The sequence below is a fragment of the Chenopodium quinoa genome, unplaced genomic scaffold (genome assembly GCF_001683475.1).
Source record: "Chenopodium quinoa cultivar QQ74 unplaced genomic scaffold, ASM168347v1, whole genome shotgun sequence".
In the NCBI taxonomy this organism is placed as follows: domain Eukaryota; kingdom Viridiplantae; phylum Streptophyta; class Magnoliopsida; order Caryophyllales; family Amaranthaceae; genus Chenopodium; species Chenopodium quinoa.
This window is the reverse complement of record NW_018742815.1, coordinates 1,269,098-1,286,627: the sequence shown is the minus strand read 5'-3', so window position 1 is coordinate 1,286,627 and position 17,530 is coordinate 1,269,098. Positions and strand designations below refer to the sequence as shown.

Sequence of the window (17,530 nt, the reverse complement as noted above, 5' to 3'; positions counted from 1 at the left end):
AAAATCAATAAAGTCAAGAAACGCAGCTTAGCTTGGACAAACCGGCTCGAGCCGAGTCGAGCCAATTACACCGTCATTTGCTCATTAAATAAGTATGGTATAATTCTAAGGGCATAAGAATATGCTGACTTTGTCCCCACCAACTAATAAAAAGAAATTTATTTAATTAATAAAATAAAAAAGAAAATCGGCATTTATTCAAAGGAAGTGACATCTTCAACCAAGAAAAATAATGATTAAATTAAACAAAAACAAAAAGAAAAATTCAAATGTTGAAAGTTTGAAGAGCATATTATTTAGGCACGAAAGTTTATACTTTACTCAATGAGCATATTATTAAGGGACATTTTTACTTTACCCAAGAAGGTCCGGATTTTTGCTTGGTATATTCTTGGATCAACTAAGGAATCTATTATTATTGAGCTCTTAACCCACATTTTATTTGTTCAAAATTTGGCTTTTTGGCCCTTTTTAATTTTCTAGATCTAAGTTTGAACTTTAATTGTCTCTATGATTAAGGAAGAGAAGATTTTGAGAGTGGTTGAATGATAGATTTGTTCAAAATTCGATTTGATATGTTCTGGCAACGGATGTTGACTTTTATGGGAGAGTGTTCGGCTCAAGTTCAGCTTAATCATGAGTATAAGACTGCTATTATCATAATTTTATAATGTTTTAAGGATATTTTTTTTTCCAAGATCTGGTATGTGACATCAATAATTGAAAGTGGAGGGTTATATTATTTTTAAGTAGGTATCTGTTCCGTACGAGGATTCTCTGTGTCATGCAGATCTACGTTCTGAATTGAATTTATATTTGTTTATTTGACGAGGAATATGCTTTAATATTTAGCCTTTTTTACAAGAATGTTTCAATGTTTTTCAGTATATTGAAACGAATTCTTCTACTAGTTGATGAAATCAATGTTTCACCATCATTAGATTACATGACTATATATAAGATGGATTGTTTAAGTTGGAATAAATCACACCATAATTTTATATGCTTAAGATATTGATTTATGATACATAAATTGTTTTGTTAGAACAATACAGTGCAGGTATTGTGTCCCACTAGCAAAATTATTGTAGCATATATGGAGGCATTATTACTTTGAATTACATAATATTTTCCAACTTGTAATTCAAGATTGTGCCATAAAATTTATTTGAGACAGGTGGGGATGAAATACTCTCAGTATAATATTACTTAAATATAATATATAATTCACACCAGATATAACATTAACATGAAAAAAAGTTATTGGCCCAATAGTAAACTAGCTTTTTGTGGTTCTTATGGAATTTTTTTTTAAAATAGATAGTGTTATTAAAATTCAGGATTATGTTTATTGTTTTTGAAGTTAATTTAACTTATTTTTTTTGAATTGTGCTTAAAATCAATACTCCGTACTATATGTTAGATGTTAATTGGTATTGATTTGGAATGTGCCTAATATAATTTTATCAACAAAATTTGGATCTAGATTGTTTTGATTACTTTTATAAAAACATAAATTCTCTAAGGAAAAAGAGTGGAATACATTGTTATGAAGCGCAATGTCAATGATTCCACGAAATAGATATAATTATTGTATGTCATGAACTGTACACCATTAATATATGGATCCAACCAAATTACTTATGTTATAAAGGACGCATCTTTCCTTTTGACTTCTTGGGCACTATTATATATCTTTGAAGGGGTAGGGATTTTTTTTTCCCCATAGATTTTATTTATTAGCAAGTACTCTACTCGACTATTCAATTAAGTATTAATAAACTAAACTAATTTTAATTTAACGTACCATAATATTTAACTCATCTTCTATGCACGATCCATTAGTAATTATCCCACTACATGATTAGTAGGTTTTATTTGTTATAAATTAGTAACATCATCACCTATCAATCTATCATAGTTAGTTATAAAAGTTGGAGTTGTGACTCAAACTCTAAATTTTTGTCCTAATATAAGAGTTGAATTTTTGTTTTTTCACACAACATTCAACTTATTTTAATTATTTTCTTGGAAAGTTAATTATTTGAGTGTTATGACATATTCTACATGCGAGTATCAAGTTTTATCTTCTATACAATCTAATATATATATATATATATATATATATATATATATATATATATATATATATATATATATATATATATAAAGGGGAGTTTTTCCCTGAGTTTTTAGAGAGTCACGTAGGATTTAATTTTCTTAGTGCGCCATGTAGGATTATAAATTTAAGTTGTAGCCAATTAAATAAGATATTATTAATTTCTTTTACAATTAAATAATTCAAATGTCATGTAAGCAAATTTGACGAATGAGATACTAAAGTTTAGATTAATTAAATACAAAATATTATCTTTGAGATTAAGAATTTTATCGAATATTTTAAAGCTAATATAATAACAAAAATCACATAAATATGAAAAATATTTTTTAAGAAAAATACTAACAAACCGTGCATCACCCGAGCTTCATCTAGTGAATATGTATTTTAATAGTATATTATATGAATTGAAGTAATTATATCCAAATCCAAATTATCCCTTTTTTTTTGTGTGTAATATGTAGGTTGCCATGTCACACTATTAAACATTATTACACCTTGATCTACCCCCTCCCCAATAAAGATAAAATAAACCAAATAGTTTCAACATCAAAACTCCAATTAAAGAACAAGATAAGACCAAAGGATAAAATAAAGTAATTAAAAAAAAAAGATTAAATTAAAAAGAGAACACATTATTTCTTTTTGAGCATATACGGAAGCATATCCAAATATCCAATATTTCCAACCCCACATGGGCCAGGCCCCACAGTCCACAAGCCCAGAGCTTGGGAAAATACTGGTGATTTTTTTTATAAAATATTGGAGTACTTTGATAGAAAATCAATATTTCTAGTGTTACAACAAGACATTACAAAATTATAAGTCAAATTACTCAAATATAATATGGAGTAAAACCATCAACTTTAGCCTAACACTGTTTATAAAATCATATGTAGATAAATGAGAACATAATGTAAATCAGAATAGTGGAATACTTCATACTTCTTCCATTCCAAATAATTAATTACAATTTCATTTTAAACTTCAAAATTAAGTTTGGCCGATATAAGTTATTATTTTTTCATTAATTATCTGTAAATATTATTAAAGGAATAACCGCTGACATCATTACTTTTTTTCAAATTATACATGTGTCAGCTTCTCCATGGTGCGCTAGAAAATTAAATATGTGACTCTCTAAAATCTCTCTAAGATATTAGATTTGTCAACACAATTACTTAAAAGAAAAAATAAAATTTGTCAACACTTAACACTAGCTATAACCTATACTTTAGAAGCAAAAACAATAAACATTGGCCTACACTTGGGCAATGATATATTTATTTAGTAGTGTATATATTGGGCCTGGTGAGCCAAGCAAGCATTATTTTGACGTGAGCCTGGTTTAATGAAGTTTTATACCTCAAAATACGAAGTAAGCATAATATTGATCTAGTCATCTAAGAATATATGATAAAATTATGTGTCCATTTATAAAATGTTTAGCTAATTTAACTCTTACTCCCTCCGTTTTTAAATACTTGCTTCATTTCTCCATGCGCGGAGTTTTAGAAGAAATTGAAGAAAGTAATAAAATATGTAGGTAGTGGGGTTGGTGAAAGAATAAAAAATTGTAAAAAGTATAAGTAGTGGAGAAATTGGAGGTGAGAGAATATGAAATGAATAAAATATGATATTTGTTGGGTCCACTAGATAGTAGAAATGAATTAAATATTGTAAAAATTTTCCAAATAAGGAAATGGAGCAAGTATTTAAAAACGGCCGAAAAAAAAAAGTGGAGCAAGTATTTAAAAACGGCCGAAAAAAAAAAGTGGAGCAAATATTTAAAAACGAAGGGAGTAATTTATAGCCGTATGGTTTGTACGTACTCCATTTTTAAGTAGTGATTGAATTAATCATTAAATTGAATCTTGATCAAACTTTTACGTTATTCTACCATTATAGATTTTACGGTCAACTTTATGAATATATGTAGTATAAGGTTTTTTATACTGGTGCCATGAGTTAGGAAGGATTTGAAATAATGAACAAATGTTAAAATAAAATTAGTCAAGTACTCTTTCAATTTTTTTTTTTAATTTTATCAAAAGAGAGAAAAAATGATGACATGCTTAAGAGTACAATCCAATTATAATCTCATTGAAATAGGAATTAGAAGATCCAAATGCATGTCATCCTATCAAAATCCGTTAATAGCAAAATTACAAAAATTATACATTACTTAACATGAGCAGATATAATTTAATTATTCATATAAGATGAAGACACAATAATAGATTTTTCATTTAATGAAATATATGTATAAGCTTAATTAAATTGGACATGATAAAATTAAAATGGAGTAACGACATACATAAGAATTTAAAATTTTTCATTACAATATGAATCCAAATTGTCATTACAATAGCTTATGATTAGCAAATCATACATGTTTATCCTTTAATATCACACAAAAAGTGTAATCATAACCGGCTCTTAGTATGGTTGAAGGGGTATCCTTATTTCGAAAGTATTTATACTTGAAATAAAATTGCAAAAAAAAAAAAAGAAAAAAAAAAGAAAAGAAAAGAAAAAAAGAAAAAAAAAAGATATTTTATTATCAAGCAAATTAAATGACATTGGTGTTTTGCGGTGCATGATGTTATATTTCATGTTTGGACGGTCATGTAATTGTTTAAAACAATGTTTTGATTAATCAAGGATTGTTATAAATGTGCAATATGGTTCACTTTCATGATGGATTGATGGAACAATAGTTTTAAAGGAAACACTTGAGCTATCCCTCGCTCTCTGGAACGATGATTTTGGTGGTCATAAGTTTATATTTTATCCTATGTATGTGTTTTATATATGTATCATAACATTGATTAATGAAAAAGGATATTGAATAAAATGTGCATGAGACTAAAAAGTAAAAGTTTTTGAGGTAAAAACATGTAAGGTACGGTTAAATGTTCGAGTATATTTAGTTTATGTATAAGGTTTACTCATGGTTAAAACCTATATTCTCACATTTTATGCATGTTTGTAGACTTAGTACTATGCAATATAAATACATTTCTTGTGTAGGAATTAGCTAGCTAGGTAGTAACCATTTGTAGGGGTTGTGATGAACTAGTTTCTACCAATTACTTCCCCTAAAGTTTAACCACTTTGACGGATCTTAGAACTTTTTTAATCAACTCCTTAACAGAATAGACATTTCAATACACGGTCCTAAAATATGAGAATATTCACAAATATCATAATCCAAGAATATGCACATAGTGTATTGCGCAACTACTGATTGTACAATAAAATTGTCAAAGATACTTTTATAGCAATCTTGGGGTGATGCTATAAGATAAATTCATATATGAGTCAATAACCTTGATGATTTTGCATTATTAACAATGTGATATACTACCTCTGTTTCAGGTTATGTGCAACGATTAAACATTTTCCCTCTCTGCTTTATGTCAAATGGTTGCACATAATATGTAACGGAGGTAGTAATTCATATAAACAATTAGCATAAATTCTTCAAATCTCATGATATCCAAACAACACATCCAAATTAAAGGCATGCTAATCATATACTTGTATTCATATTCCTTTTAACGAATGAATACAACTTTTTACGTAAATGTTGTGAAGTTAAGGGACCGGTAAAATATTCGTTCATAAAAATAAGAATATATATATATATATATATATATATATATTGTTGTGCGACAGCGGAAGCAAAGGTCGAAAACAAACAAGAAAACAATAAAGAAATTCAATGCAAACAATAAGAACAACACCAAGAATTTACGTGGTTCACTATCGATGTGATAGCTACGTCCACGGGCACCGAGATCGAATGATTTCACTATAAACTGCAAAGATTACAAAGATGATTCTTGTATTTCTCAAGAACGGCTCTCACTCTCTCTCTCTTCTTAACCCTAATACTGATATTAGGGAGGTTTTATATTAATCCCTAAAATAAAAGATACTTGGGCAAAAAGATAACATAAAAGATAACTTTAAATCGTAAAATCCGCGTCTCCGCATTTTTCCTTCTCCGCCCGGTCAGACCGGGCAAGGTCTGCCCGATCGGGCGCGAGAAGAAAACTCCATACGAATGCTTCAACGTATCCAACCCCCACCGCCCGGTCAGACCGGGCAAGGTCTGCCCGATCGGGCGAAGGCTCGCCCGGTCGGGCGAAGGCTCGCCCGGTCGGGCGCGAGAGCAGCTTCTTCAACGAATTTGCCAGGCACCTCTTCTTCTTCCGCCCGGTCAGACCGGGCAATGTCCGCCCGATCGGGCGGACAAAGCTACGAAGTACGAGTCACCTAATATACTTATCAACAATCTCCACCTTGACGAGAACTCGTAGTCAGCAAACGACCCCATCAAGACATAGTGAAAAAACATCTCAAGCCAAACCCGATGCAGGACTCATGCATAAGCCATACATCCCGATAAGTCTTCAACCAAGACCCATCACATACTCGTCTCCAAGTATAACAACTCATAATGCTCCACCTGCATCACAAGCCCCGGGCAAGCTCCACCTTAATGCCAACACACCTACACCAGGAGCTCCCCAACTTCGCCCCTCAGGGCCTACTACATCACGTAGTAATCAATATTTAGCAAGTCTAAGCAATGTTTAAACTTGCTAAACGGAACAGGCTTAGTGAAGAAATCAGCCGGGTTGTCAGCAGTCCCAATCTTCTTCACCTTAATCCTCTTGTCAGTACGCAAGAAATGATACCTGACATCAATGTGCTTCGTCCGATCATGGTGTACTTGATCTTTAGCTAAGCAAATCGCACTTAGACTATCACAATACACTGTAGCAAAATCCTGTGCAATACCCAGTTCACCTACTAGGCCTTTGAGCCAAATAGACTCCTTAGCTGCAGAAGTTAAAGCCATATACTCAGCTTCAGTAGTTGACAACGTAACTGATGATTGCAATGTAGACTTCCAACTAACCACAGAACCACCCAAAGTGAACACATAACCAGTCACAGACCTCCTGGTATCCACATCAGCTGCATAATCAGAATCACTGTACCCAGTGACCAAGCATTCCCTACCATTCCCGTACACAAGACCAATATCAGTTGTCCCTCTCAGGTAGCGAAAAATCCTTTTCACCCCTTGCCAGTGTTCCCTCCCAGGTCGAGCCATAAACCTGCTTACAACACTAACAGCATGCGCAATATCCGGCCTAGTACAGACCATAGCATACATCAAACAACCAACCGCGTTTGCATATGGAACTCTAGACATATAAGACAACTCCTCCTCTGATTGAGGTGACATAGACAAAGACAACTTACAACTAACAGTAGTTGGCGTACTTATAGGCTTCGATTTTTCCATCCCAAAACGAGACAAAATCTTTTCAATGTAGCTTTTCTGAGTCAAGAAAAGCTTACCTCTAGCCCGATCCCTGTAGATCTCCATACCCAAAATCTTCCTAGCTGCACCCAAGTCTTTCATGTCAAACTCCGAGTTAAGCATCTCCTTTAATCTAGCAATATCAGATTTATTCTTTGTGGCAACCAACATGTCATCAACATATAACAAAAGATAAATCATGGAACCATTATCCAGCTTACTATGATACACACAGCAATCATATGAATTCCTGTCAAAACCTTGTGAAACCATAAAAGAATCAAACCTTTTGTACCACTGTCGGGGGGATTGCTTAAGTCCATACAATGACTTTAGCAATCTGCAGGCATAGTGTTCCTTTCCAGGAGCTTCGAATCCTTCGGGCTGCTTCATCAGAATCTCCTCCTCCAAATCGCCATGAAGGAAGGCCGTTTTAACATCCAACTGCTCCAGCTCAAGATCAAAATGTGCTACAATTGACAATAACACACGGATAGAAGTATGTCGAACCACAGGTGAGAATATCTCAACAAAGTCAACCCCTTCTACCTGACTGAACCCCTTAGCAACTAGCCTAGCCTTAAAACGTATTTGCTCAGTTTCCGACAACCCTTCTTTCTTCTTGTAAATCCATTTACAACCCACAAGCTTCCTCCCTTCCGGTACCTTTACCAGTTCCCACACTCTGTTCTTGTAAAGGGACTGCATCTCTTCACCCATTGCGGCAAGCCATTGCGCAGACTCACTACAACTAATTGCTTGTTTATATGTGGCAGGTTCAAATGACTCTACATCATCAGCTACACTCAATGCATAACCTGTCATCGCATCAACACAGCAATTTCTTCCCTCCATCTCTTCAATCAATCTAACAGGCTTCTTGATAACTCGTTTAGGCATCTCAAGAATGGTGTCAGGTTGACTAGATGACCCCTGATTAGATTGCTCCACCTCATCCCCAGAGTTAGAATGAGTAGGAGTAATCTCAGGTTCAGGAGTACCCGGCACTGGAACATCAGCATCATCATCAATATATTGTACCCGAGGTAAATCAGCAATGGTAGACTGATGTACCTCAAGTACCCCATCTGTCTGTAATAAATTGTCTCCTTCCCTTCTCAAATCTGAAATCTCTGCATTTTTAATTGAATACATGGTGTTTTCATCGAAAGTAACATCCCTACTAAGAATGACCCGACCCTCCGAAGGTGAAAAAATTCTAAACCCCTTCACACCATCCCCGTACCCAACAAAACACCCCTTCTTGGCTCGTGGATCCAGCTTACCCTCAATAACATGATAATAAGCAACACAACCAAAAATCTTCAAATTCGAAAAATTAGGCAACTTACCACTCCAGATCTCAAACGGAATCTTGGAATCAATTCCAGAATGAGGACCCCTATTAATGACATAACAAGCTGTTAACACAGCTTCACTCCAGTACCTCCTCCCAAGCCCTGCATTGGAGAGCATGCATCGGACTCTCTCTAGCAGTGTCTGATTAACCCGTTCTGCTACACCGTTCTGCTGTGGTGTCTTCCTGACAGTATGATGCCGACCTATACCCTCATCTGCACAGAACTGATTAAACTCGTCTTTGCAAAACTCTAGCCCATTGTCCGTTCGTAGCTTCTTGATCTTCCTTCCTTGTCGATTTTCCACCAAAGCTTTCCATTGCTTGAAAACTTTGAAGGCCTCATCCTTTGACTTAAGCAACCTAAGCCATGTGTATCGGGACTTGTCATCAACAAATGACACAAAATAGTGGTAACCTCCCATACCTTCAACTCTAGATGGACCCCAGCAATCTGAATGGATGTAATCGAGCACTGCATCAGTAATGTGAGCACCCTTGCTGAACTTTGACCTGTGTTTCTTACCAAACACACAATGCTCACAAAATTCAAGGTTGGCAACCTTGACCCCGGATAGAAGACCCCTCTTGGACAATAGCTGCATCCCCTTCTCCCCCATATGACCAAGCCTCATGTGCCAAATCTTAGTCATCTCCTGGTGAGATACAGATGCGCAAACCGCAGAACTAGGCAGTGTAACACCCTCAAAAACATAGAGGGTGTTCCTTTTGATACCCTTAAGTACCAACTCAGAACCTCTGAAAATACACAACTCCCCATCTGAAAACACACCATTGTACCCCAATTCATCCAGGGTACCCAATGAAATCAGATTCTTTCCTAAAGCAGGAACATGCCGTACATTAGTCAAAGTTAACCTCCGCCCATCAACAGTCCTCAACCTCATGGAACCAATACCTGTGACCTTACATGGAGCATTGTTACCGACTATAACCATACCCCCATTGCGAGGTTCATATGTATCAAACCAATCTCGACGTGGACACATATGGAACGAACACCCCGAATCTAGAACCCAGTTATCAGATAAATCATCAGACCTAGCAGAACTGACTAATGCTAAATCTTCCTCTGAATTATAGCTCTCATTCGGTTTCTCTTCAACTACAGCAGCCTGGGACTTGTTTTTCCTCACCGGACAATTATTCCTAAAGTGACCCGGTTCTTTACAGTAATAACATGTTTTAGTAGTAGTTTTACTAGATCCATCCTTGCCGTTTCCAGCACCCGACCCAGCATTGTTCCCCTTGTTAAACCCCTTATTCTTTTTAGACTTTCCGGACTTAACAAACAACCCACTACCATTATCCCCATTATCACTCGTAGCTTTCATTCTGAGTTCCCTAGTATGAAGTGCTGCCTTCACTTCTTCTAAGGTTATAGAATCCTTACCAACAACAAAAGACTCTACAAAATTCTCAAAGCTAGACGGTAGAGATACAAGTAAAATCAACGCAGCATCCTCATCATCAATTTTAACATCTAAATTACGTAAATCAAGCAAAATAGAGTTAAGTTTTTCTAGATGTTCCCGTAAGGAAGTACCTGACTGCATCCGGAGGCTAAACAACCGCTGTTTCAGTAATAATTTGTTGGTCAACGACTTAGTCATATACAATGACTCCAGCTTCAGCCACAATCCAGCCGCCGTTTCCTGATCAGCAACCTCCGTGATGATTTGATCATCAAGACTAAGTAATATGGTAGAGTGTGCCTTCTCTTCCATAACTTCTAACTGCGAGTCAGTCGGTCCGTCTCCTGACTCCGAAGTAGTACTCTTTGGAGCCAACGGACGCCATATCTGCTGTTGTTTTAACAGAGCCTTCATCTTAATTTGCCATAGCCCGAAACTATTTTTCCCGGTAAACTTCTCAATTCTTATTGTTGAATCTCCTGCCATTGTTATCTTCAAGAAACTCTCCAAGGATTGAACCTGAGCTCTTGATACCAATTGTTGTGCGACAGCGGAAGCAAAGGTCGAAAACAAACAAGAAAACAATAAAGAAATTCAATGCAAACAATAAGAACAACACCAAGAATTTACGTGGTTCACTATCGATGTGATAGCTACGTCCACGGGCACCGAGATCGAATGATTTCACTATAAACTGCAAAGATTACAAAGATGATTCTTGTATTTCTCAAGAACGGCTCTCACTCTCTCTCTCTTCTTAACCCTAATACTGATATTAGGGAGGTTTTATATTAATCCCTAAAATAAAAGATACTTGGGCAAAAAGATAACATAAAAGATAACTTTAAATCGTAAAATCCGCGTCTCCGCATTTTTCCTTCTCCGCCCGGTCAGACCGGGCAAGGTCTGCCCGATCGGGCGCGAGAAGAAAACTCCATACGAATGCTTCAACGTATCCAACCCCCACCGCCCGGTCAGACCGGGCAAGGTCTGCCCGATCGGGCGAAGGCTCGCCCGGTCGGGCGAAGGCTCGCCCGGTCGGGCGCGAGAGCAGCTTCTTCAACGAATTTGCCAGGCACCTCTTCTTCTTCCGCCCGGTCAGACCGGGCAATGTCCGCCCGATCGGGCGGACAAAGCTACGAAGTACGAGTCACCTAATATACTTATCAACATATATATATATATATATATATATCAACCAATAGTCTGCAAAATCATGTAATATTGTACTCGATAAATATTTATTATTGTGTATGTTACTTCAATTCCTAGTACATACCATTTTGATAAAGACCAATCGATCTTAAACTTGCCTTATCTATGCAAGTAAGTACAATAATTGTACCCTCTATTTATTTATTTGTTGTATTTCAATTTTTTAGTAATATTGCATCCCTAGTCCTTCAATTTATAGTCATGTAGAAGATGTTCACACTTAGTAAGAACTTTCTTACATAATATACTATCTTAGCATCATATATTACTATGACATATATCTTGAATTGTAACAAGCTAAATAACAACCAAAAGATCCAAACCTAGTTACATAAAGACTAGCTTAGTTAGAGCAATAATTTCTACTAAGAAGTTCCTCTATCATTTGCAATGCAACCTTTTCCTCTTCATCCAACACATGAACATGATCATGATCATGAACTATACCAAATGTACCAATACTAGGAGAAGTTACTCTTTCTTCTTGACCCTCTTGTTCTTTGTTACACTCTTCATGATCAATATCACCAACCTTGATGTTTTTATTATCCTCGAATGTGACCGTTTTGACCCATTTTGAATTAGGGCTTGGACCAGCTCGCTTTTGCCATACACCAATGTGGGAGTTCTCAGTGTCGAGCCTTAGGCAAGTTAGAGACGAGGATGGAACCTTGTTGGACTTGCAAAGCTTGGCATGAAGTGCTTGGGATAATTTCTCATGTGTGTTAGAGGAAGATGATTTTAGGGAGTTAGGGTTACTACCCTTGTAATTGAGCTTATTTTTATTGTAATTAAGCTCTTCTAATTCATTTATATTTTGAGAAAGTGGAAAATTGGACTTGGCATTTCTTCCACACATTAAAATTGCTGCTTGATCATAAGCTTTTGCTTCTGCTTCTGCTGTGTCAAATGTGCCTAGCCACACCCTCTTCTTACTTGATCATAATATATATTAAGACACATGCAAGAAAAAAAAAAATTATTTGACAACTAGCTTGTAATAATGTAACAAAATTCAATAAAGATGAATTAAACTACATATCCACTGATTAACAAATTGTATTAACTGCATATTAATTTACATTGAAAAGATTCAACCATAACAATAGACATGTATACCTACCTAAAGACCGTCAACAATATCACTTATTTTCTTTTTCTAATAATTTAAGATGCAATCTTACGAGAAGACAATCCTAACTTTATTTGTATACTTATGTCATCCTAAAAAAAATATAACCTGCCTAATTAAAGGAAACATGTCCATAACAAAGGAATTAATATTAGAGAGGACCATTAACTAGCATTTTAGCAATATTGCACAAATTAAGAATGTATGTACATGCGATAATTCCATCATGATGAATGAGCAACTTTACATTAAATATATGCAAAGGCTAGTTTTTTTAGCTTATACTCCGTATGTTGTAAATAAATTATGATATAATTTCGTGAGGTGGATATCAGGATATCCTAATATTTTACGAGTATATATGCACTTAAAACGAAAATTAGGCTTACAGTAAAGGATGACGAATCTCAGACACCCAAGATCCCCATTGTCGTTGCCTAACGCCTCGAAATTTCTTGGAATGTACCATTATTGCTTTCGATTGTTACTTCTTTTCTATACTTTGATGGAGAAAATTCATAGAGAAATACATAAAGAAGAGAGAGTGAGAAAGAAATGTAAAGATAATGTATGTTATAGACATGTTTTAATTTTCGTGCTATATATATATAAAATATGAGGCGTACAAAGTGTGCAAAGAGTCACTATGGACTGTCCCATTGTGACTTGGAGAGGGCCTAAACATATTAAGTTGTATAGTACGAAGTTCATTTCCAGCTAAAAATTCATTATGATGAACAATTGTTGTAGTGGTAGCACAGTTGTAATTAGAAAGGGAGATACTCAAATAAATTAAACATCCTTAAATGAAATCTTATGTAGCTAGCTACATACATACATATACGACAAAATAATACGTGTACGTACATGTTTCATTCAGTCTTTAAATAATTGCAGCACGTGCCTTTGTGATATGATCAGTGTTAGGATATTAAGACGATTATAAGATTTGCAACAAACTCAATAATGCTAATATTAAGACGATTATAAGATTTGCAACAAACTCAATAATGCTAGTAATTAACTTTAATTCGCCAATATAGGCTTGAAAAACGTTTTATTTAGATGATATTGCGTACGATCAGCCGAGTATTTATTATTATACTGTGTACATTATGCTTAATAGAATCACTTTAAAACCTGTGTAGTACAAACTCGTCCTTTTTACTTCCATTTACACTACTTTACATCTTAATCACTGATATTAAAAAGCGTACATGTCAAACAACAACTACGAATACATTGCAAATATTTAGGATTAAGAGAGTAACAATCATGAATTAGAAATAATATATACACTCATATTACTTCATCGAAGTATTTTTATATATACTCTCAATAATTATGAAATATATATAGTGCCAATTAATTTGTTGTTGTTGGCAATACTTATACCTTAGAGAAATTATAGAATTTTTTAAGCCATTTTGTTACATTACAAACCAGACATATTATAGGTGCAAACTTTATGGATGAATTTGAGCAAATGTCCCATCTTGGTACTTATTAGCATTGTTAGGGCAAATGGTCCTATATCTAAAGCATTAATGTCAGTGTACAATTCCATGAAACAAATTTAATGTTAATGAAAAAGATAGTTATTATGTTAGAATATATAGTGATTGGATCATACTTGTTCATATGGCAGTATATATCAATCGTTTTTCAATTTAAGCCATATATTCTTGTCTCACCGCAAAAAGATGGTTGAAAAAATTCTTATATATGTACGTGTCGTGTCCATCAATACACTACTAGAAAACAGCTTAATTCCGACGGAACCATTCCGACGGACAAGAAAATCCGTCGTAAAGTACGAAATTTCCGACGGAATTAAAATCCGTCGTAATATATGGGGCTTTCCGACGGATATTTCCGTAGGAAATTACCTTTTCCGACGGATTTTTAGTCCGTCGGAAATTTACGACGGAATTTTCCGTCGGAATTTTTTTTTTTTTTTTTTTTTAAAAAAAACCAACCGTAGAATAACGTAACACTCCTCTCTTTTATCCGCCTCTTCTCCTCCTTATCTTTCCTCTTCTCTCTCCTCCCCTTCTCTTTCTCTGAATCTCACTCCCCTTCTCTTTCAATTCGTTCTCACTCCTCAGCTCTCTGATTCTCTTTCAATTCGTTCTCTTTCAATTCGTTCTCCTTCTTTCGTTCTCTGAATCTCACTCGTTCTCCTTCTCTATCTCTCCTCTACTCTACTTTCCCCTCAAATCTCCCACCATAGCCGCCATCAACAACGAAAAACGACAACACCAACGTCAACAACACCATCGCCGGCATCAACATCAACAATAATATTCATCTATTTCGCCCTTACTCTCTCTCTTCATGCTTAAAACAAAGGTTTTTGGGTCAAATTCGACCATGAAAACTCTAGATCTAGAGTTTTTATGGTCGAATTTGGCCTCTTAAACCCAATTTCGAGGTTATGTGTGGTCTAATTAAGGTATGTATTTCGTTTTTTTCAATTTTGATTTTATTTTGTTGTTTTATTGGAATTTTTTTTTTACAATTTATGGTGGTGGTGGATGGTGGCTGTTGGATGGAGACCGTATTTGTGGGTTTTATTTTGTTGTTTTATTTCGTTTTTTTCAATTTTGATTTTAATTTTTTTTTATTTTTTTGTTAAATTCTGGATTGTGATGATTTTTGGTGGTGGCTGTGGTGATTTTTGGTGGTGGCTGTGGTGATTTTTGGTGGTGGCTGTGGTGATTTTAGGTGGGTGGTGGGGTGGTAAATATGGTTAGGTGGCGGTGGTGGTTGTAGGTGGGTAGTGGGGTGGTGGATCTGGTGTAGGTGGCTGGTGGGTAGGGTTCTGGTGTGGGTGGTGATACGGTTGGTGGGGTTGGGTGTAGGTTAGGTGACTTGGTGAGTTGCTGGTTGTGTGAGGTGGGGGTAGGTGGTGAGGGGTGACGGCTTGCGGTGGCGTTGGCTGGTACAGCGTGGCGGTGGCTTTTTTTTTGTTTTTTTTAAAGCATTTTCCGACGGAAATTCCGTCGGGCATTTACGACGGAATTCAATTCCGTCGGAATTTTATGAGGGACTTTGTCGTGCTTGAAAATGTTCTCGGCGGACTGAAATCCGCCGGAAATTCCGTCGGAAAAGGGTTTTTCCGACAACCAGTTACGACGGAATTCCGTCGCAAATGGGTTTTGCGACGGAAAACAAGGTGTTTCCGACGAAAAATTTCCGTCGCAATCAACCTGTTTTCTAGTAGTGATAATATTTTATGTAAATCTCATGTGAATGCCAAAATAAAAAAATGAATTTCGCAATCAAATTGGATATAGCATATATCCTTTCTGATTTATATCCACATCTTATACATATGGTGGAGTAAGAATCAGCAATAACTGAAGATGTCTAAGACGGTGAATATTCATGTGTACATTATTCAATTCGATCTTCATGAATTGGTACGTGAAATTTCTTGTAAAAAGTAAGTAAATCTTTACGTAAAAAGTAAGTAATAATTGTTCTTTAAGCCATTCTCTAGCAATAGCTTAAAAACATATGTCACCGAGTACAATTAATTAAAACATGTAGTCAGAAAGTGGCCAATCTGCACAAAATCACATCAAGAATGAATATATATATATATATATATATATATATATATATATATATATATATATATATATATATGTGTGTGTGTTAAGATATATTACTCCTAATATATCGTCAGTTGACTTTGTAAATATTCAGTTACCTAGTTTATTGCTCTATGATATTCTGTACATAGTTTATCCTAACTTATAGCTTAATTAGTGGCTTAATTGTAGGCTTGAGATAAGTCTTGTAATGTGTATATAAACAAAGTGAATAGCAATGAGAAAACCACGGAATATAATTCCTTCATGGTATCAGTCGCTTAGGGTAATTTCCGCTGCTCCCTAGTGCTCTGTTCCACCCTTTCTTCTCTTCTTCTCTTCCCCTTTCTTCTCTTCTTCTCTGTTTTTCACAGTAAGCATGTCAGATAACAAGTCCTCTTTCCACCCGGCTTTTACTGTTTCCAACATTAAGAGCAACATTCCAATTACTCTTGAATTGGACAATGTTGCATACTCCACTTGGGCGGAACTTTTCAAAATTCACGCTCGATCTCACAAGGTTCTCAACCATATTATTGCTCCGAAAAAGAAGGTCGCTGCCCCTTCAACCGATGAGGAAAAGGAGCTATGGTCGACATTGGATGCATTGGTTCTTGGGTGGATATATTCGACCATTTCGAAGGATCTTTTGCAAACAATTATTGAACCGGATTCTACGGCAATGGAGGCTTGGGAAAGATTGCGTGATATTTTCCGAGATAATCAAAACTCTAGAGCCGTAACCCTTGAACAAGAATTCTCCAACACAAAAATGGAGGATTTCCCTAACGCCTTGGCGTACTGTCAAAGGCTCAAGAGTCTTTCTGACCAATTGAAAGATGTAGGGGCACCGGTCGATAACAATCGTCTTGTGCTTCAATTGGTTGCCGGTCTCACAGAGTCCTACCATGGTGTTGCTACACTCATTCGGCAAAGCACTCCCCTCCCTCAATTCTATCAAGCCCGATCGATGCTCACTTTGGAGGAGTCGGGTTTGGCTAGAAAGGCTGCTCACTCCGCTACGGCAATGGTGGCGGGTTCTACTCGAGATACTGATTTCGGGGCTGATTCGGGTTCGGTACGTGGCAAGAACAAAAATCCGAAGAAGAATGGTGGTGGCCGAAAACAGTCAGGCGGTGGTTAGAGTGCAGGGGGTGGTCGCGGCCCCGGTACTGGCGGCGGCCAGACGTCTGGTGGCAGTCGTGGTGGTCCGGGTCAGCAACATCAACAACAAGGGTGGTCGTTTCCTCCTTCATGGCAGCAACAATACCCACCTTGGGGTTGGGTACCTCACTGGACACCCCGACCTTGTCCATACCTAACTCAAG

The 17,530-nt window shown here is 36.0% G+C and overlaps 2 protein-coding genes across 2 annotated transcripts; one reads left to right on the top strand and one right to left on the bottom strand.

Moving 5' to 3' along the window:
• Positions 1–11,501: 11,501 nt before the first annotated feature.
• Positions 11,502–13,159, bottom strand: LOC110725455 (ethylene-responsive transcription factor WIN1-like). The gene is made up of 2 exons (XM_021904932.1): positions 12,993–13,159; positions 11,502–12,406 (listed from the first exon to the last, which is right to left on the bottom strand). The coding sequence occupies exons 1-2, from the start codon at positions 13,070–13,072 to the stop codon at positions 11,815–11,817; spliced, it is 672 nt and encodes a 223-aa protein (XP_021760624.1). The 5' UTR covers positions 13,073–13,159; the 3' UTR covers positions 11,502–11,814.
• A 3,151-nt stretch (positions 13,160–16,310) lies between these two features.
• LOC110725636 lies at positions 16,311–17,356 on the top strand. The gene has a single exon (XM_021905110.1). The coding sequence runs from the start codon at positions 16,582–16,584 to the stop codon at positions 17,344–17,346; it is 765 nt and encodes a 254-aa protein (XP_021760802.1). The 5' UTR covers positions 16,311–16,581; the 3' UTR covers positions 17,347–17,356.
• The last annotated feature ends 174 nt before the right edge of the window (positions 17,357–17,530 follow it).